The following is a 24676-nucleotide window of genomic DNA, read 5'->3' as shown; positions in this document are numbered from 1 at the left end:
ATATATATAAAAAATTAGCCGGGCATGGTGGCGCATGCCTGTAGTCCCAGCTACTCGGGAGGCTGAGGCAGAAGGATCACTCGAGCCCAGGAGTTTGAGGTTGCTGTGAGCTAGGCTGATGCCATGGCACTCACTCTAGCCTGGACAACAAAGCGAGACTCTGTCTCAAAAAAAAAAAAAAAACAAAAAAACCTGAAGAAACAGTATATGCAAATGTGTTTATTTAATTGATATTAGAATAGAAAATTATTTACATTGATCATCACAGGAATTAGGACTATAGGGGAAAGGAAAAAATTATTAATGTTTCATTGTTAGGTCTCATATTATTGTTAGGTCTCATATTATTATATATGCATATATTACACATCCTGTTTTTAATGACATTCCAATATAGAGAGAGAGAAGTCAAAACAAAGATAATGATTCAACACAAGGAAAAATTCAGGTTGTGGGCAAATGTTTAACTTAAAGAATGCTCACAGCAGTGTTATATCTGAGGATCAGAAATATTAGAAATGCTGTGTATCCATAAATGGGGAACTGGTTAATTCTCTATTAATATTATGAAATACTATATGCCTGATAAACTTATCAAAATTCACTTTATGACATAGAGATATGTTCATGTCAATAAATTGATTGAATAAAAGGACCAGGTAAAATAAAGAAACATGTAACTTGGAATTACAAGAGGATAGAAAGGAGATGGAAGAGTACACTTTAAAATGTTGCCAGTAGTTGCCAGTATATCATAGCTGCTGTTTTTATTCATGGTGTTCTTACATTACAAATATTATTTAAACAAATAATTTAAACAAACAACAAATATTATTTAAAATGATTCAATAAAATAGAAAATCAGCAATATCATTTCTTCATCAAGCTTCATTTCTCAAATTACTATAGGCATTAATCTGCAATTTTTCTTCTCTTAATGCATTTTTCACTTTTCATTAGAATTCAAAGCTGCATAACAAATTTGTTCTTGGTCTTCATTTACCTTCTTATATTTAATGGTATCAGCAAGATTAGTTTCTTTGGAGGCCTCTCTTTTTGGCTCACAAATAGCCATCTTCTCTCCATGTCCTCACTTGGCCCTTTCTCTGTGTATCTGAATTTGTGGTGTCAATAAGAGACAGTTGTAAGGACACAAGTCCTATTGGATTAGACCTCTACCCTTTTGACCTTATTTAACCTTAATTACCTCTTTAAAGGGGCTATCTTCAAATATAGTAACATTGGGGATTAGAATTCTAACAAATAAATTTTAAGGGAACACAGTTCAGTCCATAACATTCTGCCCTCTGGTCCCCCCAAAATTCGTATAAATCTCACATGCAAATACATTCAGCCATCCCAACAGATAGAAACGTCTTAACTCTCTACAGCATCAACTCTAAGCCCAAAGTCTTATGTAAATATCATAAAAAATCAGGTACAAGTAAGACTGTAAAATCTGGCATAAATGAGACTCCTGGTATGAGTCATCCTGAGCTAAAATTTCTCTCTGGTTATGGTCCTGTGAAACCAGACAAGTTATATGCTTCCAAAATACAGTGATGGGGCAGACATAGGACACAATTCCATTCCAAATGGGAGAAATCTGAAGGAAGAAAGAGGTGAAGGGTCACAAGCAAGTCTGAGACTCCGAGAGCCAAATTCCAGTTGATCTTCAAACTTAAGAACAGCACTCTTTGACTCAGTGCTCTAGTTCTCCCTAGCTCCATGCCCATGGCTGCAGCAGCACGGCCCCTTTCCCCTGATCTGCGGTCCTGACTCTAAGTCTCTAGGCAGTGGCCCTGCTCCCAAGGAACAGGGCAGCCAGAGCTGGCCCCACTGAAAGCAAGGAGAAACCAGATTCATTCTTTGAAACCCAGGAGCCTTGGTGGAGCGGAAGCCCTGCTGATCTCTGAATCACCCTCAGGGTCATCCTTATGTTTTCTTGAAGGCTAGCACCTATTTGCAACCAGTTTGCTCTACTGCCCCATCCTGTAGACTCTCAGAACTTCACTGGGTCCCACGTCTGCCACTTCAGTCCCAGCCGTCGGTGTTTCTGCTGTAGGTTCCTGTATGTATTCCCGATCTCCATTGAAATGGCTGATAAAAATCTACGAAATGTATTCATGACCTCTTTATCAAAGTACTTCCAGCCACAGCTTTAGTGTTCTCTCCATAATATGCTCTCTCTGTTTTTTACAATATGAATAGCCTGAGAATTTTTCAAATATTCTAGTGATGGGTTTTTTTGGTTTTTTTGGTCTTTTTTTTTTTTTTTTGCTTAGCAATTCCTACAATTCATCTGTCTTCTCTTGTATTTGCTATAAACAGTAAGGAAAAATGTGGCCATGCCTTCAGCACAGCGTAGAAATCTCCTCAGCTAAATATTGAACTACGACACTTGCAACTTCAACTTTCTACAAAACAGTAGTACCCAATTCAGCCAAGTTTTTGCTGCTTTATAACAAAAGTGACCTTTCCTCCGGTTTCCAAGATCATGTTCATGGTTTCCATGTGAGACCTCACCAAAATTGCCTTTAGCATCCATATTCCTACCAGCTTACAATGTAATCTTTTTCTAACATGTGCCCCAAAACTGTTCCAGCATCTACCACACACACAATTACAAAGCCACTTCCACAATTTTAGATATTTGTTACAGTAGCACCCAACTTGTCAGCACCAAAATCTGTATTAGTTTGCTAGATCTGCCATAACAAAATGCCACAGATTTTTAGGTAGCTTGATCAACAGAAATTTAATCTCTCAAAATTCTGGAAGATAGAGTGCTTATGGCCACTTTCTCATTGTGTCCTCATTTTTCCCTTTTCTCTGTGAGTGTGTGTTTTTGGTGTCTCTCTCTCTTCCTATAAAAACATCAGTCATGTTGCTTTACAGCCCCATCCTTATGACTTCATTTAACTTGAATTATATCCTTAAAGGCCCTATCTTCAAATGCAGTCACATTAGAATTAGAGCTTCAACATATGAATTTGTGGAGAGCATAATTCTGTTTATAACAAATCCCAGTTCAGGGAAAACCTACAATAAACCTAGCCAGTATTCTTCAAAACTGCCAAGGCCGGCCGGGCATGGTGGCTCACGCCTGTAATCCTAGCACTTTGGGAGGCCGAGGCGGGCGGATTGCTCAAGGTCAGGAGTTCGAAACCAGCCTGAGCGAGACCACGTCTCTACCAAAAATAGAAATAAATTAATTGACCAACTAAAAATTTATATACAAAAAATTAGCCGGGCATGGTGGTGCATGCCTGTAGTCCCAGCTACTCGGGAGGCTGAGGCAGTAGGATCGCTGAGCCCCAGAGATTGAGGTTGCTGTGAGCTAGGCTGACGCCACGGCACTCACTCTAGCCTGGGCAACAAAGTGAGACTCTGTCTCAAAAAAAAAAAAAACTGCCAAGGCCATCAACAGCAAGGCAAGTCTGTCACAGCAGAAAGGAGGCTTAGGTGACATGACAACTAGATGTAGTGCAGCAAGTTGATGTGGAATCCTGAAATAGAAAAAGAACATAGGTAAAAAGTAGGGAAACATGAATAAAGTATGGCTTTTCATTAACAATAATACTGTGTTTCTACAAAAATAAGACGTACCGATAAAATAAGCCCTAGCAGGATTTCTAAGCATTTGTGCAATAGAAGCCCTACCCCGAAAATAAGACCTAGTGATGGGCGTGGCTACACAGCGTGTCTGCACAACCCATGCATTTTGTCAACGGAGCGGTAAAGAAGACAAGCAGCCCTTCTCATCTGCCCCACGAGAGCTCTATTGCTCGACATGGGAGATTGGGGCCAATGGTTCTAAAGGACATAGAGTCGCAAGAAAATCAGGATGGAATTCGGGGTTTGGAGAGTTATGATGATGTTCCAGAAGAAGATGACGTAACCATATTTGAATAAATGTAGATTATTGTACCATGCTTAAAAAAAATAACATAGCCCCTGAAAATAAGCCCTAGGGTGACTCCTTGAAGAAAAGTAAATATAAGACCGTGTCTTATTTTCAGGGAAACATAGTAATATCAATAATGTTATTAATTATAGCACATGTAACATACTAATGTAAGACAGAAATAAGAGGAGAAAGTAAGTGCAGAGTAAATGGAAAGTCTACACTCCTTGCACATTTTTTTTTTTTTTGCAAATATGTAAGGAATTGGCTCCAATGATATGGAAACTAGTGAATCCAAAATCTCACTAGTGAGCCAGTGGTGCAGGAGATCCGGGGAACGCAGACTTTCTAGTTTGAAGGCCATCAGGCAAGAAGAACCCATGTGGCATGTGAAGTCCACAGCAGTCTGTGGCAGAGCCAGGAAGGCCCAAGGCTAGAGAAGTAGAAGGCAGTTTGATACACAAATCCACTTGCTGGGGGTAAGGCCAGACTTTTGTTCTTTTCAGGCCTTCAACTGACTGGATGATGTCTACCCACATTAGACAAGACAATCTGCTTTACTCAAATTTAAATGCTAATCTCATTCAAAAATTCTTTCACAGAAACGCCCAACTTATCTTTAACTAAGTATCTGGGAATTCTGTTCTCAAAGTGGTAGCAGCCCAATTTTTAGTTCCCACTCTCAAGCCAGAAGGACCAGAGGTAGACTTTATTTGCAAATTGTTGCACATGTCTCTTCTAAACTGCCTGGTGAATCTCTGAAAGACTGACTCAAGGCTCTCATCTCTGTGTCAACTCACTCAAATCTCAACTTTACCATACAAATGACTCAGAAAAATTTTATTGGTATTTTTATACATGAGGCCAAAAACACGCTCACAGAAACACCCAGGTTTTGTTTGACTAAATATCCAGGAGTCTTAAAGCAGTGGCAGCCCTGCTCCTAGTTCCCTCCCTCGAACCAGAGGACACAGAGCAGACTGTATTTGCAAATTATTCTGTAACTCTGTTCTGACCTCTCTAAGGAACACCTAAGGGACTGACACAAAGCACTTATCTGTTTCATATAACTCCGAATTAAGGCAGAGGAAGCGGTGGGCACCATTTGTAAATGCTGCAGGGAGGAATAGGCCCCACAGACACCTTGGGCAAGATAGTACAAACAGAAACATACAAGAGAATGCCCAAGGTTTGGAAGAGAAGCTGGCGTAAGAGTCCTTGGTATGCCATGACATTCAAAAGCAGCCCCGTATTTAGAAAGCCTTATGCATTCAAGACCTGTTCTCAGAAGAGACCTGAAAAGACCTTAAGCTTTCACCTCAGGCTGATCGCCAGGCTTAGAGCAAGCCTCGCTGAGTACTGAAGAAGTTCCACAAAGCAGAGCCAATTTGCAAAGACCAAGAGAGGTGGTTGGTTTTGTTTGTTTGTTTTTCTGTTCTGTGTGTGAGGGGTGGGGAAGGTGGTTTGTGCTTTGTGGCACCTGGTATTGAAGAAAATCTCTGTCAAAACATTAACTGATTCTCATCCTCAGATGTTCAAGTAAAAAAAAAATTGAGTGAAGTCAGCAAGATGGCATGATAGGAGGTCCCAGGCCTCCTTACTCTCCACAGAAACTTCAACCAGCAACTATCCACAGAGAAGAACATCTTGAGGAAAATCCCAAAACTTGGGAATAAGGCTGAGACACCTGCATGCACCACAGAACTGAATAAAAACTTCATTAGAAGGAAAAGAAAAATGGGCTCACTTTGTGTCACCACCTCCTCTCTCCAAGTTGGCACAGCACCACACAGAGAGGATTGCCCACGCTAGGGTTTGTTTCTACAGTGAAAAAAAAAAAAAAAAAGAACTGGTGGTGGACATTCGGCTTGCCTAGCATTCCTAGATGCCTCCTAGGAAGGCCACTGCACCCTCAGCTTCTTGGAAAGTTAGGAGGTAAAGGCAAACACCACCACGCAAAAGCAGGGAGAAAGGAAGCAAGATTGCAGAGCTACAGAAACCAGCATGCAGATCTTGGTGGCAGCTCTGTGCATTTGTCTGTGGTGGCGCTGGACCGTAAGTTTCAGATAACAACATATATTCCACCTGAAGAGCCAAACTGGTCACTTTCAGAGATCGTGGGAAGCTCTACGTGGCTTGAATCCCCAGCGTCCAAGACCAACCTCAGACCCGACCCCCAGGCCACACCCAGAAAAGAACATCACCACTACAGCGAACTTTGGCAAAGAGCAGGGGCAAATTTCAGCATGCCTGGGAGATTAAAGAACGCTCAGCCTTAAAGCCCACCTAGGCAGGAGGCAAATCTCAACCATGCATTTCTTTTTTTTTTTTTTTTTTTTTGAGACAGAGTCTCACTCTATTGCCTGGGATAGAGTGCCAGGGTGTCAACCTAGCTCACAGCAACCTCAAACTCCTGGGCTCAAGCAATCCTTCTGCTTCAGCCTCCTGAGTAGCTGGGACTACAGGCATGCACCACCATGCCTACCTAATTTTTTCTATATAGTTTTAGTTGGCCAATTAATTTAGTATGGCCAAATAGAAATTTATTTCTATTTTTAGTAGAGACGGGGTCTCACTCTTACTCAGGCTGGTCTCGAACTCCTGAGCTCTAGTTATCCGCCCACCTCAACCTCCTGGAGTGCTAGGACAGCAACGATGCATTTCTAATAAGCATGGCAGTCGGTCCCATTCTTCCTGATCAGCAACTCCACCTAACCTCATGGCCACTCCTGCAACTACTGATCTCAAAGAATGGCACCATCTGTCCAGCGGATACTCTCTGTGGCTCAGCCTGATCAGAGCCGATTGTAGTGTCCATCCAGCAAAAGAAAGAAATTAGGTCCTAACCTCATACTATATACAAAAATCAACTTAAAATGGATTAAAGACTTAAACATAAACCAGAAACTGAATAACTACTAGGGGAGAAAAAAACAAAAATAGGAAAAACTACACAACATTCTAATGATTTTTCAGATTTGACCCCAAAAGCACAGGTAGCAAAAACAAAAGTAGACAAATGGGATTATATTAAACTAAGAAGCTTCTGCACAACAAAGGAAATAATAGAGTAAAGAGGCAACCTATAGATTGGAAGAAAATATTTGCAAGCCATACATTCAATAAAGGGTTTCTGTAGGACAATGACAATACTGCCAGAACAATCAATGCAATCTCTATCAAAATGGACTTGCCTCATTTTCAGAAATATAAAAACCCCTCCTAAAATCTATTTGGAACCTTCAGGGCTCTCACATGGCCAAAACAAAATTTGAGGACTCATGCTTTCTGATTTCAGAACTTATTACAAAGCTATAAACTGAATTAAATAGGCAAAAATCCCAGAAATAAAACAAATTAATTCTCAATAGGGGTGTCAAGACTATTTTGGGGAAAAGGACAGTCTTTTCTACAAATGGTATTAGGAAAACTAAATATCTACATACAAAAGAATAATGTTGGGCTCATTATATCATTTACAAAATTAAGTAAAATAGATTAAAGACATAAATGTAAGAACTCAAATTATTAAATTCATAGAGGAAAACAGGGGAAAATCCTTATGGCATTGTATTTGACGATGATCTCTTGGATGTGCCACAAAAAGGACAGCAGAAGAAAAAATAGGTAAAATGGATATTATCAAAATCAAACTTTTGTACATCCAAGGACACTATCAAGATGGTGAACAGACAACCCACAGAATGAGAGGAAATATTTGCAAATCATATATCTGGTAAAGGTTAGTATCCAGAATATGTAAAGTACTCCAACAAATCGACAACAAAAAGCAAACAACCCAACTCAAACTTAGAGGACCTGAATACACCCTTGTCTAAAGAAGATATATAAACAGCCAATAAGCACATGACAAGATGCTCAGTATCATTAGTCATTAGTGAAATGCACATCAAAACCACAATAGCGTACTACTTCATACCCACTAGCACAGTTATTATTTAAAAAACAAAAACAAATGTTAACAAGAATGTGGAGAAAATTGGAGTCCTCATGCATCACTTGTAGAAATATAAAGTGATGCAGTCACTATGGAAAACAGTTTGGCAGTTCTTAAAAAGGTTAAACAAAATTACCACATGATCCAGCAAGTCTACTCCTAGGATATACCCTGAAAGCAGGGACTCAAATAGATAATTGTGTACAAATGTTCATAGCAACGATATTCACAATAGACAGAGGGTAAAAACAACCTAAGTGTCTATTGACAATATAACATTACTTTTATGAATAGATAAACAAAATTTTATATATGCATACAACAGGAATATTATTCAGCCACAAGAGGAATGAAATTCCAATACATGCTGTGACACTGATGAGCCTTAAAACATTATGCTAAGTGAAATAAGCAAGACACAAAAGGAGCAACATTGTATGATTCCACTTATATGCAGTATTTACAGTAGGCAAATTCACAGGGATAGAAAAGAGAGGTTACCAGGGAATCCATGGAGAGAGGAAATGGAAGATACTGTTTAATGGATACAGACTTCCTATTTGAGATGATGAAAAATTTCCAGAGATGTATTGTGGTGGTAGTTGCACAAGATTGTTAATGCACTTGATGCCCTGAAAAATAGCAATACATCTAAAATGGATAAAATGGTAAATTTTATGTTGTGTAATTTTCTACATAGAAACTTTTACTTATAGAATGAGCTGTTGATTCATGCAAAAAGATGGTAAATCTTAAATGGATTCTACTAAACAATAGAATACATATTATATGATTCCATTGGCATGACATTCTGCAAAAGGCAAAACTATAAGGACAGAAAACAGATCACAGATTGCCAGCAGCTAGGGAAGGGAGAAGTGTTTAACTACAAAGGGAAGGCACAAGAGAACTTTTATAGTGAAGGAATTAGTCAGTATCATTGTGGGGTAAGGGATACTTCTCTACATATTTGTCAAAGTCCATAGAACTGTACATTGCAAATAATGGACCTTGATGCAAAATAAAGAAACAAAAAAACAGCAATCAAGATGTCAGCTGAAGCCAGGATGGAATGCAGACTGTAACAAATGAATCTACCTGTCCTACAGATGTGGGACACAGCTGTGCTGACTGAGGCTTACATTAAATAGGCTCTTCAATATACTGTAAGTTTTGTGTGTTTGTGCTTTTCTACATTTGTGAATTCATGAAATTAAGACAGAAAATCTCACAAAGTTACCAAAGTCCATTGTATTTTAACACCACCCCTTAATTAAAAAAATTTATTTTTTAATTCTAACTTATTTAAGGATCAAATGATATAATACCTATAAGTGCTTTGCACAGTGCTGATATCTTTTAAAGTATTTAATAGTCTCAGTGAATTAATATTTAAAATTAGAAAAGATCATTTGTAATCACATTGAATATGTAAGACTAGATAATTAGTGAAGTATTTAGAAATAATAGAGTATCTGGGCTTCATGCTAAAAATAATTATGATGATATATTCTTTGAAAAAAAAATGATAAATTACCTTTAAAAAGTCTAATAGTGAAAAGCAAATGATAAAGAAATGGATCAGAGCATTGTTTTTCTATTAAGTAGGTAAAAACAATGACTAGGAAGGAATGGAAACACTTGATGTACTTGCAGACTTAAGAAGCTAAGGCTTAAGCAAATGATTTCAGGCTTTGTACTGCAATCACACTGTGGTTGAGACTCCAGCTTGCCAAATGCCTCTTTGGGGAGAATGTCTATTAGAGCTTTAGAGAGCAGGATGAAAATGAAAACTTACTATTACAAGACCAAAAAAATATGTAGCTGGACTATAAATAAGATCATCCTCTTTCACATACCACCTAAAGTTGTCATTTGATTACATTCACTCTGTTGAAAGGTCTCTGAAAATTTGTTTTTACATCAAAATATGTTTTTGTTTAGTAAGAATTTCTCCTACCTACAACTCAGTGGAAAATTTTTGCAAATGTGGCATTCTCAAATATTTTCCTGTAAAAAAATGAAAATTCACAATTGAAATATATTTGTTTACTAACCATGTTTTTTAATTCTTGAATGGTGAAAACAGATAAAACAATTTCAACCCTTTTCTAGAAACCCATAAAATGAATTGCATTGTCATTTTTCCCATGTCATCACACCATGGGAAATGCTAGGCAAACTATTGAAGAAGAAGTTCATGTGCTTTTGCTCTTTATAATTTGAGTACACCCTGGAGGGTGAAGGGAATCAAACATCATCAAAGCCTAAAGTTTAGATTACATATACTCTATTTTCATGCCGGAATGAATTGAAAAACAGATTTCAGAAAGAACATTTTATGGAAAAAAAAAAAACGTGGCAAGGAATAAAGTAATAGAATTTAGATGTATTTTAAATGAACCAGAGATTGCTAATAAACCTTAAAAATTTCTCTCTTCACAATCCCCTTCTGATAAATGTGAGGAATGAATGTCTATCTGTTCTCATGTATTTGTACTCAGCCAATACTATAGTAATTTACAGGATGATTTAAATATCTCATTAATAACATTTTTATTTATAGCCCCGAAAACTAGTGTCTATTATGCAGATTATATTTAGAATCTCAGCATTTGGTGGTGGTAGTGGTCACAGTGGTCTTTATTTTTAATGTACACTGTTTGCGTTGAATCTGTGCAAAATGAGCATGGCCCTTTAAATTGTCATGTACGTTCATCTCCTCTGTTTAAAAACTGCACATTTCTCTGTAATATAGCACGCAAATAGATAAAACCTGAAGCTCAAATGTGAATTGCCTTCTCACATCTTTACATGTAGCTGAAAAATACTGAAGCCTACTGGGTAACAAGAGCAGGCAGATAAGACGTAGAGCAAAGAAGAATCACCTTATATTCCGGCTCAGACACGTCTGTTCCACCTGCCCGCTGGAGCTGACTTCTTCTACTTAGACCAAACGCCCTCGCCAGCAGAAACCCCACTACACTGACTCAGGTATTTATAACTACCACTATTTCTGAGGAATTTTAGACATGGTAAGGATTTTTAAAGGAATTGTATTTCTGTACAATCATGCCTCTTACAGAAAATTTTTCTGGGAAATTATTAAACATTAATATGTATCACACAGAGAACTATATATTTTTAATGTATTAGAAAAGGTAACAGTGGTACATAATTCCCTGAGGAAATACATCTATGTAGAAAGTGTTGCATTTGATGATGCACTGACAAGCCAGTGAGTATAAGAATTATTAAAATGTTATCTAGTTAGAATCCTATTCCATATAAACTTCTTTGATTATAAAAAATTTAAAATGCTTGACACAAATTCATTAACTTTTTGAAAAATTTGCAAGTAAAATTAATATTTCAAAAAGAATTGGCTGCCTTTAGTGTGTGCCTTTGTACATTATGGACATAAAACAACACACTCCATAGAACATTTAAATCAATTTGAATCCTAGGTGGAAGGCACAGATCTCTAATGGTGGCAACAACCCTTTAGAAAGTTACAGGAACCATACTGTCCTTCGGTCTTTAAAAAATACTACTAATAAGGCTGGTGACAAATAGAAAAACATAAAAGCAGAAACCATGAAGGAAAAATTTTAGAATAACCTGTTATATAAATTATCAAGCTATACAATACAAAGGAGTCAAAGAATGTTTTTGATACTTTACTGGATAGGGCAATTTTTCAGTGACATATTTCATAGATCACAACATTTCTACCTTTTAAAGTAAATAACATCTCCCAGAGTACTTGCTATTTCCTAAAAAAAAAAAAAAAATAGATAAAGTAAATAACATCTTTGATGAACTCCAGTACTACTTGAAATGACAATACCCAAGGACCTATAGACAGATGTTGAAAACTGGTAACTTTTAGAATTGGAAAATATTAATAAAGTGAGGCAAAAATCTCACTTAGAAAAAACTTGCAAAAGTAAAATTTCAGGCATCAGTAGTTAAATGACATGAAATATTGATCTCAAAGATATACAGAGAACCCAGAGAGGCTAAAACATGTAAACTTTTTAAAATAAACTCTTAATCTGTGTGTCTTTTAGAAATTTACCTTAAACTTGTTTAGAGATGAGTGAAAATTGTACAACATATGCAGAATTGAAGCACTTTCCTGCAATGAGGCAGATGCCAAACAATGGTTAGTATTTTTTCTCCCCAACTCCTACTGAATGAATCCTGATACATTCTGATTCTCTGTTAAATAATTTCCCTAAAGAATTTCATTCCAATTTAATATATCAGCTCTAACTTATTCCTAAAATTGTGTTATGAAAGAAAATTTACCGGATAAACTTCACATAGTAAGAAGAAAATAATTGCACAGAATACCTTTATTAGGAAAGAATTCTATTACTTCTGTTACATATATTAACAGCTCACACGTTTTCAGAAAAAAAGTGTGAATATGAAGCAGTAACTGAATCTCTATTCTAATCTCCAGAGGCAGAAGAACAGACAATTTACACAAAAGTGAAATCATATCCTTCAGACTCCAATCAAAAAAACTCTGAATCATCCCCCAAAACAGGTAAAGTTTATGAAGAGGATAGACCTTCAGCATCCTCAGTGTCTTAGACTATGTGTATGTGATGAAAGAAATGAGACAGAAACCACTGTTCTGAATCACCGAGTTAGCTTGCCCAGTTTCATGAGGTTGCTTAAACTATATCTGAAAATCTAAATGCAAAAGAAAGGTTGAAAGCCAAATATTCAAGTTTAGCACATTCTAGAGAATGAGTGTAGTTTGGTTGCTACATACATACATTCATTACTAATCAAGTAGGACAATGATTCCTTTTCCACTTATTTAGAAACAGTTGTGAATCTCCATGTGAACATAGATTCATTCTATGAAATTTCAAGAAATTATATTTGATTAGAATTATTTGGTATATATGTCTATGATTAGAATTTATTTTGTGCATAACTGTAGCTCTTCCTAATAATGATGAACAGTATTGAAGCTGCAATGAGAAAACTGTGGGTTTTTACATAAGTATGAGAGCATACAGTATTTATAAGATAATGACTATCTTCTGATGAGGAGTCAATAAAAGTGATCTATTTAGTATTATTTTAGAAAGATCTTCACTTTTTAAAAAGTAACTCCATAAGTCTAATATTCTACTCTTGTTCTCAAAGCACTCAGATGGATCGGAGGATTATTTTGCTAAAGTTAGAATAAGTAACTTCCCTAAGAGATACATGGTCAAAGAAAAGGAGCAGAGCCCAGGCATCAGTTCAGTGTTGTTTCAAATTGGTCAGTATCTCTTTCCATTTACAATTCAAGTTTGAAGACCCTGAAGAGTCGCAGTCTGAATCTCTGGGAACCTCCCTCTCTATAACCCTCTGTGTAATTCATATTTGTCCCTCTGTTTCCCTCAGCCTCTTTCTCTCTCTGGCAGGGACTTCAGTTCCATTTGCCTGGTGTCTCGCTGTAGTGATTCTTAGTGTCTCCTGCTTCTTTCTCCTTTTGACAACTGGAGTCTTGGGATTCCTGGGTAAGTTACTATGTTTGTGGTATAAACCACATTTCTCCTAGTTAAGCAATTACTGTTTTCACTGGTGTTTCTTTCCTACTAGGTTCACATCTCAGACCTCCAGCTCTGCCCAGGGAACCCTTCCGCCTTCACCACTAACAATCACGTGGCCATTTATAAAGATCCTCAAAAGCTTCCATCTCCTTTACTTAATAAAGCACAGATCATATGCAGGCTTTTTCCAGGAAAAGCAATACTTAAGGTTTTATTGAAGGGAGATCATGCTCTATACACATTTATTTTCTCTTTCCTTGACACCTTCTTTCCAAAGTCCTATTGATTGTACCTCCATACCACCATTCTGCAGCTCAAATTTATCTTTAAATTTTTTTATTCTCATAAACAACTGATATAAAACCATAATAAATACTTATCTCCTCTACTATTACAATTGACTTCTAATTCATCCTAATGCTGACAGACTTTCAAAATCCTAATGAAGCTGCCAAATAAAATTTCAAATATATCTCTGATTATGATATCCAAATGCCCAGTAATCATTAATGTTTCTTCATTCACTAATGGATAATGTTCAAACTCTTCTACTTATATTTAACTTCATGAATAATAACCTTATTTCAATCAAATAATTCTAAGATTTACTCAATAGATTCCAATAGGCTTCAAATGATTCTGAATCACTTGTTTTCCCTCCCAAGTTCTCTTTCTCCCTCCTTACACATTTGATAGTGCGGTTCCCTTCATCTGGACAACATTCTTCATGCACGTACCTGTGCCCGTCGAAATCATACCCATCCCTTAAGACCCATCTTAGAGGACATTCAGGACTTTTCTAATTCCTCCATGACATTTTCTAATTCCCTAAGCAGATTTTAGTACTCTTTCTAAAACCCAATTCATGAATTTTCATTATTTTAAACATGAAATATTTTTCTGTATGTCAGGATTTTGCAACCTCAGCACTATCTACAGCAGTGGGGAAATTCTTTGTTGGGGAGGCTGTCTATGCTTTATAGGTGGTTTAGCAGCATCCCTCCCTCTGCTCACTAGATAATACTAAGTATATCTAGAATGTCTACCGACATTGCCAATGTCCCCTAGAGCACATATCCCCAACCTTTTTGGCACCAGGGCCACTTTCATGGAAGACAATTTGTTCACAGGACAGGGGAGGGGAGGCAGTACCCACCTAAGGCAGTGATGAGAGGGATGGGGAGTGGCTATAAATACAATGATCTTCTCTTACTCACTAGTCGCTCACCTCCTGCTGTGCACCAACAACCCCCTTCCTAGATTTCATAAGACAATTTTTCCACGGATGAGGTTTGGTTGGGGGGTGCTGCAGCAGAGCTCTGCTGACTAGTCCCTAACAGCCCATGGACTACTATCCATCCGCAGCCCTGGGATTGGGAACCACAGCCCTAGAGGGTAAAAGAAGCCCAGGTTGAGAACTACTGCTGTAGATAATTTTCTTTTCATGTTAAACACTGCAGGTGATTCAAAAATAGATTAGCAACTACTAAGTCTTTTAAGTCTTGCATCAAAGTAAGTTATAGTCAGCTGCAGTCCATTGAGGGTTTATAGCTCTCTTGCACATTTTTAAATGAATATTATCCTGTTTAATGACATATCTGAGCCTGAACTCAAGGTTCCTTCTTTGTAGACCAAGCCTTTTGATTTGTGTGCTTTTTTGTGTGAAAATATATACATATATATATATATATATGCATGTATATATAGTTGTTTTACTCTTGATATATATATTACATGTATATGTAATACATATGCACAATTGAATAACCATATATATTAGCTTTATTGGGATGTAATTCACTTACCAAGTGATTTATCCATTTAAAATATAATATTTGCCAGCTTCCAGTATATTCACATAGCTACACAACCATAACTACAATCAATATTAGAACATTTTCATTACCCCATAAGAAACCCATACCTATTTATAGCTACTCCCCATTACCCCGAACATTACCAATCCTAAGTAATTAATAATTTATTCACTGTGACTATAGATTTTTCTACTATAGACATTTCATAAAAATAAAACCATATAATACATGGTCATTTGTGGCTTCTTTCATTTAATACAATATTTTCAAGGGTCATTCATGTTGCAGAATGTATGTCAATCCCATTGTATCGTTTTTTACATTTGTATTTATATTTATAATTTATCATCCATGGATAGACATACAGTTTATTTCTACTTTTTTGATTACTATGAATAATGCTGCTGTAAAAATTGGTGTATAAGTTTTTGTGTGAACATACACTGTCTTTTCTCTTGTGCTTATACCTAGGAGTAGAACTGCTGAGTAATATGGTAAATATAGGTTTAATCATTTGAGGAAATGCCAGACTACATTCTAAAATGTCTGCACCAGTTATATTATCACCAGTGCATATGAAAATTCCAATTTCATCACAATTACCAAGCTTATTTTTATGTCTTTTTGATTATTGTCATCCTTGTGTATGTGACATGGTATCATGTTGTGATTTGGATTTGTATTCCTCTAATGACTGGATATGTTGAGCATCTTTCATGTGCTGACCATTTGTGTATCTTCTGTGGTGAAATGTCTCTTCAAGTCCTTTTCCCATTTTTTGATTGGATTGCTTGGTTTTTTTGTTGTTGAGTTGTTAGAGTTCTTTACATACTCTATATATGAATCACTCATCAGATATACAATTAGAAACTATTTTCTCCCATTCTGTAGGTTGCCTTTCCATGCTCCTGATAGTAATTTTTGACATACAAGTATAATTTGAAAAAGTCCAATTTATATAGTTTGCTTATGCTTTGGGTGCCATATCTAACAAAGCATTGCCTATTCCACACTCATAAGAATCTGCACTTCTGTTCTAATAATTTTTTAATTTCAGTTCTTACATTTGTGTGTTTAACCAAAACTTAGGTAATTTTATTTTATTTTTATTTTTTTTTTCAACTGATCTGGGACTTTATGTAATTTTAATATGTAGTATGAGGTAAATATAACATGTCCTTCCATTGATTTAGGTCTTCTTTAATTTTTCAAAAATGTCTTATAGTTTTTATAGTATAGGTTTAATATTGTCATGAAATGTTTTCTAAATATATTATTCTTTTTGATAGAGTGGAATTGTTTTCTTAATTTTATTTTTAGATTGCTCATTACTAGTGTATAGAAATACTATTGGGTTTTGGATATTGACCTTGTACATTGCAACTTTGCAAAAAGTGTTCATTACTTCTAATAAGTTTTCGGTGCATTACTCAGGATTTTCTACATATAAGATGATGACCTCCATAAAATATCTAGTTTTTCTTTTTTATGTTTTCTAGTCTGAATACTTTAATGTCATATTCTTGAATAATTTCCCTAACTAGAACTTCAAGTACAATGCTAAATACAAGTGGTAAAAGTTCACATTCTCATCCTGTTACTGATCTTATGGGGAAAGTATTCAGTCTTTCAGCATAGGATGCAGCCTTTGGCAGGTGCATAGTCACCCAGAGCTGACAATGAGTTTAGCAGATTTTTTTGACCATCTCTTTCACCGATTTCTCAGTCTGCCTTTGTTGAAATCTCATCCAACTATTAGACCCTACTAACTGTAGGCTGATTGCTCTATTGTTCTTGACAATGTCCTGGGGAATAAACCTCTCTACAGTCTGATCCAGTTTAATTAAGGCCATTTTTAAGGAATAGTTTTTGAGGCCAGTCTTTGACCAATATACCAACCTCAGGAAGGCTTTACTTTTCAATTTTTTAAAAAATAAGCCTGTTCTTCTACAGAAAGGGAGGCTTTTCTTAGCTATCTCTTTCCTTGGTTATTGCTGGTCTGTGTTTAGGACTGTTGGTTTCATAGTACATACCACCAACATTCTCTAAACAGCTTATCCTTGAAATCTCCATAGTTTTCAAGAGAATCCTCCTTAGGCTTGAATTTCTTTGATCAAATAAATCAGCCTCTTTGCAAAGAGCTCTCTGTTCTTCTGACATTTATCTTTTTCCTGGACAATATCTCTGGGCCATTTATATGTAGCTATGAGCAGGGACAATGGTTCAATGCTCTCAGAGTAACTCCCCTGCTCCATGAGTAAGCTCCAGGAGAAAAAGAGAGTAGTACCCTCTGGTTTCTTGGCTTGCATACCCTACCAGGAATGTCTACCCTGCTAGCAAGCTGGGATGACAGCAACTGATGGATTCTCCAGTATTCTTGGCCTGCTCCAGCTGGAGTTGTGCCTCTGTTCTATAAGTACAGGCTCAGTAGAGAAAGGGAGCACCAATGTCTTGGCCATATTTTTCTGAAATTTAGCCTCTGCAATATAGAGCCGAGAGGAATGAAAACTGCGGGCAGCCTGCCCTTCTGGAGACAAACCACAGCCTTTTGCTGAGAGCTGGGGCAACAAGAAGCCTGGTGTTCCTGGTCACTCCCACTAACAGCCAGTTTTCCATGATACTGAACTCAGGTGGGGACGTCATGGCTCAATTGCCACACACTCTTACTGGTCTTACCAAGAATCAGCAAATTTTCTGAAATAATTTTTTTCTTGTACTTTTCCAAATGAATTTAAAACAAGATCCATAGACTTTATAATGGGTGTGTTTTTTTTAATAGTTTTTACCAGCTGCGGTTGTTTTCCTGGGGAGCAGTTCTACAGAGCTCATCATGCCACCATGCAGGAAGGCACACATTTTTTATATGCTCTTTAGAAGTTAAAACCTCTACATCCCCTAGCCACACCATTCAGAATATCTTACACGTAACGAATACTTATTTAATATTTTCTGGATTGAAAAATATTTTACATTTCTCATTCCTACATTGAACATCTAATAGCAACATTGATACTAATATGAGCGATTCTGCAATATTTGTGGGAGATTCATTTGGATCTTACCTTAAAGAAAGAGAATGGCGAAGAAGAGTCTTCGTATGATTCATGTCATATAATCAGAGTATCTCAAGACAGTGTTGTAATTCCTCACTATTTTCCCCAATTAATTAATGCATACATAGAAGTATTCCAAGAAAAAATATTTTCCATTTTTTTTCTTCAAACCCTCTAAAAGGATGATCTTCATGTCAAGTTTTATTTTTTTCTAATCTTTTTACCAGTGTAATTTAATAAGTAGATTATGGTTCTAATCTTTTTAAAAATGTTACAGGTTTATCCTTCCTTGAAGAGTTATGGAGCTAGATGGATGTAATTTACTTTGTAATAATGATACATTATTTGTACTAGTTATTACAAAAAATATGGCTCCATTAAGGGTGCTGGTTTAAATTTTTGTTTTAAAATAAATTTATTTAAGTTGAAAACAAGTGGACTTAAAATGTTGCAAGAATAATTATATTAACTGTGTGCAAATATAGCAAAAATTTTGATGTAGAATACAAATGACTGAAGTTTTAGAAATATTGTTTAAGAATTTTAGTTTTACAAGGAGTATTTCATTTTATTTAGAAAAGTATGTATATTACATGTTGAAATATACTAATATTTACTTGTCCTTGAGAAGGTAACTTATTACATACAAACCATTCAACCATTCTTAAAAGACATATTTTGATAACTGTGATAACAACTTGAAAGCCATATGCATTCATCATCCATATTTTAAAAAGATCTAATAGAAAATTACCTTTCCATACTTTGGAACGTAGTGGAAATAGAGCTAAAAATAAGGAAAAAATGTATTTATCAAAATTATTAAGTTAATCAAGATGTTTTCTCATATATCTAGGACCAACATCCAATGTTGTTATAAAAATTACATATTCAGTCAATGCATTAAGAACAACTTATATCACATTGTGAGCACTCAGATATTAATTTTCTCATTTTATGATCAAAACATAATAACCATTAGACCTAAACACTCTAATCATTTAGGGAAATTATCATCATGACTTTCCACAGAAGGATAACAAAGGCATTCCATACCTGTGATTACAAAAGAAATATTCAGAGTATGCCTTTGTCATAAAAAGAAAGGCTATTCTTTTCCTAAAGAAAAATTGTAAATTGTTAAACAGGAAGAAATGTAGATATTTATGGAAAAATAAATAGAGCAATTCATATGCCTGATTACTTGTGGATGGAAAAGGAGACGAATAAATCATGTGTTCTCCACATTTTGAGGCCTTTGCATGTGGATAGTAGTGCCATAAATGAAAAAAAAAAAAAGACAGAAATATTCAATGGCAAGTGTTAAGACATTGAACTGTTTAATATGTTTGAAGTTTGAAGTGACTGCTAACAGCCAAGTTAATATAGCAAGCAAATGTTACAGCCAAAACGTTGAAGATTAGAAAAAACCCAAGAATAGAATTGTGCCTCTGAATTATTCTTTATAATCCTGGTATTTTTGCAATTCTGTCTATCCTTTGCATAGTAACCAAGCAATGTTTTAAAATCTGATCCTTTGGCTTGACTGCTGAGTAACTTTCAAAAACTACACAACCAGAGTATCTATGATTTTGAAAGAGTGGGAGGGTCTGGGGTTGTGTAACAGACTTCCTAAAGATTAAGGGCATTAGTGGCTTTGATAGAATATTGAAATTTACCAGCATTTCTCCAGTGTTCTGGCGTGAAAATTAAAAATGTTCAGAAGACAGGCCTTATGTGTAAATTCAAATATCTTGTAATTCATATATATTTTACAACTTGGTTTTAATATTCCTTTACAGTTTTTCCCCTAAAATGCCTTATACACAACCTATCTTCTGGATGTACTAATTTTGGCCTTTTTTTTTTAAATCAAATGACCAACAAATTTATTAAAAGGATATCTGGTGAAAAAAGACACTCATGATCCAAGAAAAATAATATAGAATGTGACAGAGAATAGTGATAACCTTTGCTTCTGTCTGAGTACCAAACAGGGTGGAACTTATTTCAATATGTTCCAAGATCTGAATGCTCAACAAGACCATGCTCTCCTACTATGTCGTGTCTTATCCATTTCTCTCATCTTGAAAATGGGTTCCAGCAATGTACAATTTTATAGCCTACCCTCTTCTCTTTTCTACCTCTTTCCCATCCGTGAGCCAAAAACAAGTGTAGATCATCACTGATTCTGTGAAGCCTTGCTGAGCTGTCACCTATTCCAGAGGTTACTTTTAGTCAGTCAACTCTTGTTCTACTTACCAACAGCACCGTGTGATTACCTCTTTTATATCACTAGCAATATACTCTAATGCATACTCGCCCCATTGCGATGAGTGGGTTTCGTGCAGACGGAAGCTGTGCATTTCTCAATGTTCTGTCATCAAGGTCTAATAAGATGTCTCGTCGTGGATGTCATTTCAATGAATGAGATGTAGGTGTAGGAATCATATCCAGAGAAAAGATGCCTAAAACCATAGGAATAAAAATGGTCTTAATTCCTAAAGATTAAATGACATATTAAAGTTAAAATTGTGCCTTGTGTTCAGTCCCATGTTATGTTCCTCTCAAGCTAACAATGTTGAGTAAAGTTTTCCAGGTTCATCAGGCTGCCCAATCACAGGAGGCTCCTTTGAAAAATGTAACAGAACAGCACAATTCCACATTGGAAAATGGGGCTTTCACAGACAAACCATTCACCCCAGGTATGTAAGTATGCATTGAAGTCTGAGGCCAACAAGTGTCTTCTCTTTTTCCCTCAATCTCCTAATACCCTTCACCACTTGGGTTTTCTTGTAGAATAAACTGCTTGCCCAGTCCAGTTTTGAATCTCATTTAGTTGGGAAAAAGTCACTAATTCCCAGAGATTAGAGTTTTCTGTGTGCATGATATTATATTCTTTGACTTCACGATTTCCCCAAGTAAAAATTTTGCTACAACAACATGCTGCAATTCTTTTATCATATTCTCAAATCATCATTATACTCTTTAATATGGGTATGTGGATCAGGTACTAAGTGGAGATCTGCTCTGCATTCATAGTTTTTACTCAGTCTAGAGAATACAAAAAAGCTTTTTCCCATGATGAAGTCCTTCAAGTAGAGATTGTAAGGGAAAATTCGAATCTTGTAAGAAATTTTTCCTAGAAAATGTTAATAATATTGTGCACAGACTTAGTGGACTAAAAGCAATGTGACACTCTCCCCAGAGCAGGGCTCTTTCCAAAAGGCAGAAAGGAAGCCCATCAGTCTCACAAAATAAATGTCTTCAAAAGGGCTAGAAGGGATTTCTCCATCTCTCAGTCTCTGGGAAACCCCTTTTGTTTTCAAGGAACTGAGAGCAGTAAATGTAAAACTGAGTGGTCACGTCATGGAAAGAACTGTTATTATTTTTCACGTGAAGAGAAAAACTTTGAAGACAGTAAGAAATTCTGCAAGAAAATGGACTCTACATTTCTTAAGATAGATGATGAAGAAGAGCTGGTAAGGTATTTAAAATTAAAGATCAATTAATTTTATCTCCCTGTAGTAACTGTGAGCTCATACTAGCAGCCTCTGTAAAGTGAACTAAATATTTCATAGTCTTATAATTGTGACTTGTGTGGAATTATAGAATTAAATTACAGAAATGATTTACAATTATTCTTGCAAAAATAGTTATTTTAACATTCCAGGTGAAGGGTAATCTTTAGATATCTTCTCAAAAACAGGTTAATAGACACTAAAAATCATTCAATTCTCTGTGCCAGTCCAAGTGTCCATATACTTGACTTTCAACAACTCACAAATAGCTGTACAAATATATGAACTAGAAATACATCAAGAAAGCTCAGCAAAATTTCAGGCCAGGAAGAAGATATTTCTAGAGTTTTAATTAATCTTCTTTTACTTCATTAGAAGATTGCCATTGTTGTTCATGGCCTGAAGAAACATGTTTTAGTAAACAAAATAAAGAGCTTAGTTAAAAATGGGATATATTGTAAAGTACCCCGGTAGGGGTGTAAATGTGAAATCTGTCTCGCTCAACATAAATAACAATCACATTTTAGTGAGAATGTCCATTGTGATCTTAGATAAGAAGTATAGAATTAATATGGATAGTAAGAGGATTTCAGAAATACTTATATAAGTATATGCATAACTCCCAGAACTCTAATGGAAACATTAGAAAATAAGTAAGTGGTGTTTGCGAATGGAACTTTTGACTTTTCATGGCAGTGTGTGTATCCTAAATTTTGGCTTTTCCTGAGAGTGTCTTCTCTTGGTTTCCCTCATCCTCTTTTTAGAGTTATATAAATTGCTAAATGAATATAAGTTACTTTTATACTCCTCAGGTAATTATTGAGCCAGCTTTGTAAACACTTCACCTAAGGGGGAAAAGATTATTTTCTCAGGATGACCATTTCACAAAAAATGAACACAGACTTGTAGAAAACAAAAATATAAAACAAGATTGTTAGAAATCTGATAGCTATCACACCTGGACCCTAAAATACAAACCAGATTGCTCAAAACTCATCTTTGAGCCACAAAAATGTTTCAAAAGAAAATTGAGATTTCAGCCCTCAGTTTAAATAAACATAATTAAACTAAGTGTCATTCTTATTTATAGTTCTACATTTAATAAAATATCAATAACTACGATTCCATTATTTTGTAACTTTAAAAGATTCAGGGTGAATTTGATCTTTATACTTTTTGATATTCACATTAATCACAATTAATATTAACAAGAGTATATTACTTCATTCAGGGACATACAAAAATTCTCAATCACAAATAATGTTCCATTTATTACAGACCTTCATCCAAAACCGAACATCTCATTTGTCTTATTCCTCTTGGATTGGATTGTCCCGTAAAGGAATGAGTAGACCCTGGACATGGGAAGATAACACAGAACCTCTACCCAAAATGTAAGTCTCTAAAATAGATAATGCCTAATAAGTTTTATAATCACAGATACTGTTTTATAGTCCTGAAGGTATATATGAAAGAAATATACATACACATATTTATCCATACACACACACATATACAGAAATATAAATGTACACACACACATACACACTTCTGTGCGCACACACTCACACTTCCAAAGGACCTAAGCTCAGTAAGGAGTCAAGTACATGAAGAAAGATAGGAGACTTTTCAAATTTACTTCTATGCCTATATTCCTTGTAAGATACTCTAGGAATGCCTAGGGCACCAAGAGATAGTTCATATAAAAAAAAAAAAAGCACACCACCTTAACTTTGGACCAATATATCTCTTACATCTGCATTAATGAATGCATGTTTCACAGCACTTATTTGCTTTTATTTTAGTTTAGGTGATTGGAAAGAATCAGAGCGTGGAAACTGTGGAATTATAAGAGGAAGAAAGATGTCTGCTTCTGACTGCTACAAATTCATGTACTGCATTTGTGAGAAGAAAATTGCTTGACTTGCTACCCAATGATAAAAACAACACCACCAACAAAACACAGTACAATAATTTTTCCCTAAAAACCTGAGACCTGTGAAGTTCTACAGTCTTCCTCTCTTTTTTCACACTTTCTAATTTTATATGGGCTGTACCTATAGTCTGGCCTCTGAGCAAGTTGAGGCAAAAACATTTGGTCCATCAAGGTGAGGTTCAGCAGACCCACCACTCTGCCCCTTTCCCATCCAGACTGCCAGATCACACCATTTAGGAGCACAGGTGGAGTAGGGGAGTAGCAGCACTTCTGCTGGGGGCTGGGAAGCAGAGTTCTGTATACTCTTCCTGCAACTCCCACAGACCTAGTAAGTAATGCTGTAAACGTCACTCACCACAATGCACATTCTTGCTGAGAATTAATGAAATAGTAATTAAAGTCATTAATCTTTAAGAATTTTGTATACATTTCTGTGTGATATCTTTCCTTTTTTTGAGACCTGCACCACACCTTATAGCTATGTGCTTGCTGTCAAGTCCAAATGTCAGAGTCTTAGTTTCCTTTCCAGTAAGTGAACTTTCTGTTTTCCAAAGTCGCTCTACCATTTTGCATTTCCACCCACAGTGTATGAAAGTTCCATTTGCGTGTGTCCTTCCAATACTTACTATTGTCGGTTTACAAAACCATTTTAATAAGTGTGTAGTATAATGTAACTGTGATTTTCATTTGTATTTGCCTAATCAGTAATGATGTTAAGCATCTTTTATATATTTTTGTCAACCATATCTACTATGGTAAAGTAGATACTCAAATGTTTTGCCCATTTGTGTTGGGTTGTCTACTTTTGTGAGTTATAGAGTTCTTTATATATTCTTGATACCAGTACTTTACCATTCAGATTTTATACATATTTTCTTCCAGTCTTTTATCCTTGTCTTTCATTGACTTGATAATGTCTC

The 24676-nt window shown here is 35.9% G+C and overlaps 1 protein-coding gene across 1 annotated transcript; it reads left to right on the top strand.

Moving 5' to 3' along the window:
* Positions 1–10625: 10625 nt before the first annotated feature.
* LOC105858382 (killer cell lectin-like receptor 2) lies at positions 10626–22656 on the top strand. Its single transcript, XM_076007852.1, has 7 exons — positions 10626–10859; positions 11939–12033; positions 12337–12423; positions 13301–13396; positions 20891–21004; positions 21630–21781; positions 22633–22656. The coding sequence occupies exons 2-7, from the start codon at positions 11964–11966 to the stop codon at positions 22654–22656; spliced, it is 543 nt and encodes a 180-aa protein (XP_075863967.1). The 5' UTR covers positions 10626–10859; positions 11939–11963.
* The last annotated feature ends 2020 nt before the right edge of the window (positions 22657–24676 follow it).

This window comes from Microcebus murinus, chromosome 10 (assembly GCF_040939455.1).
Source record: "Microcebus murinus isolate Inina chromosome 10, M.murinus_Inina_mat1.0, whole genome shotgun sequence".
Lineage (NCBI taxonomy): Eukaryota > Metazoa > Chordata > Mammalia > Primates > Cheirogaleidae > Microcebus > Microcebus murinus.
Note: the sequence above shows the minus strand (reverse complement) of the source record. Positions and strands in the feature narration are given on the sequence as shown.

Coding starts and splice junctions, on each gene's coding strand:
- LOC105858382 (XM_076007852.1), top strand. CDS start 11,964: ATGAGTGAAAATTGTACAACATATGCAGAATTGAAGCACTTTCCTGCA. Junction 12,034..12,336: donor GAGGCAGATGCCAAACAATG/GTTAGTATTTTT, acceptor TCTAATCTCCAG/AGGCAGAAGAACAGACAATT. Junction 21,782..22,632: donor TAGATGATGAAGAAGAGCTG/GTAAGGTATTTA, acceptor TATACTCCTCAG/GTAATTATTGAGCCAGCTTT.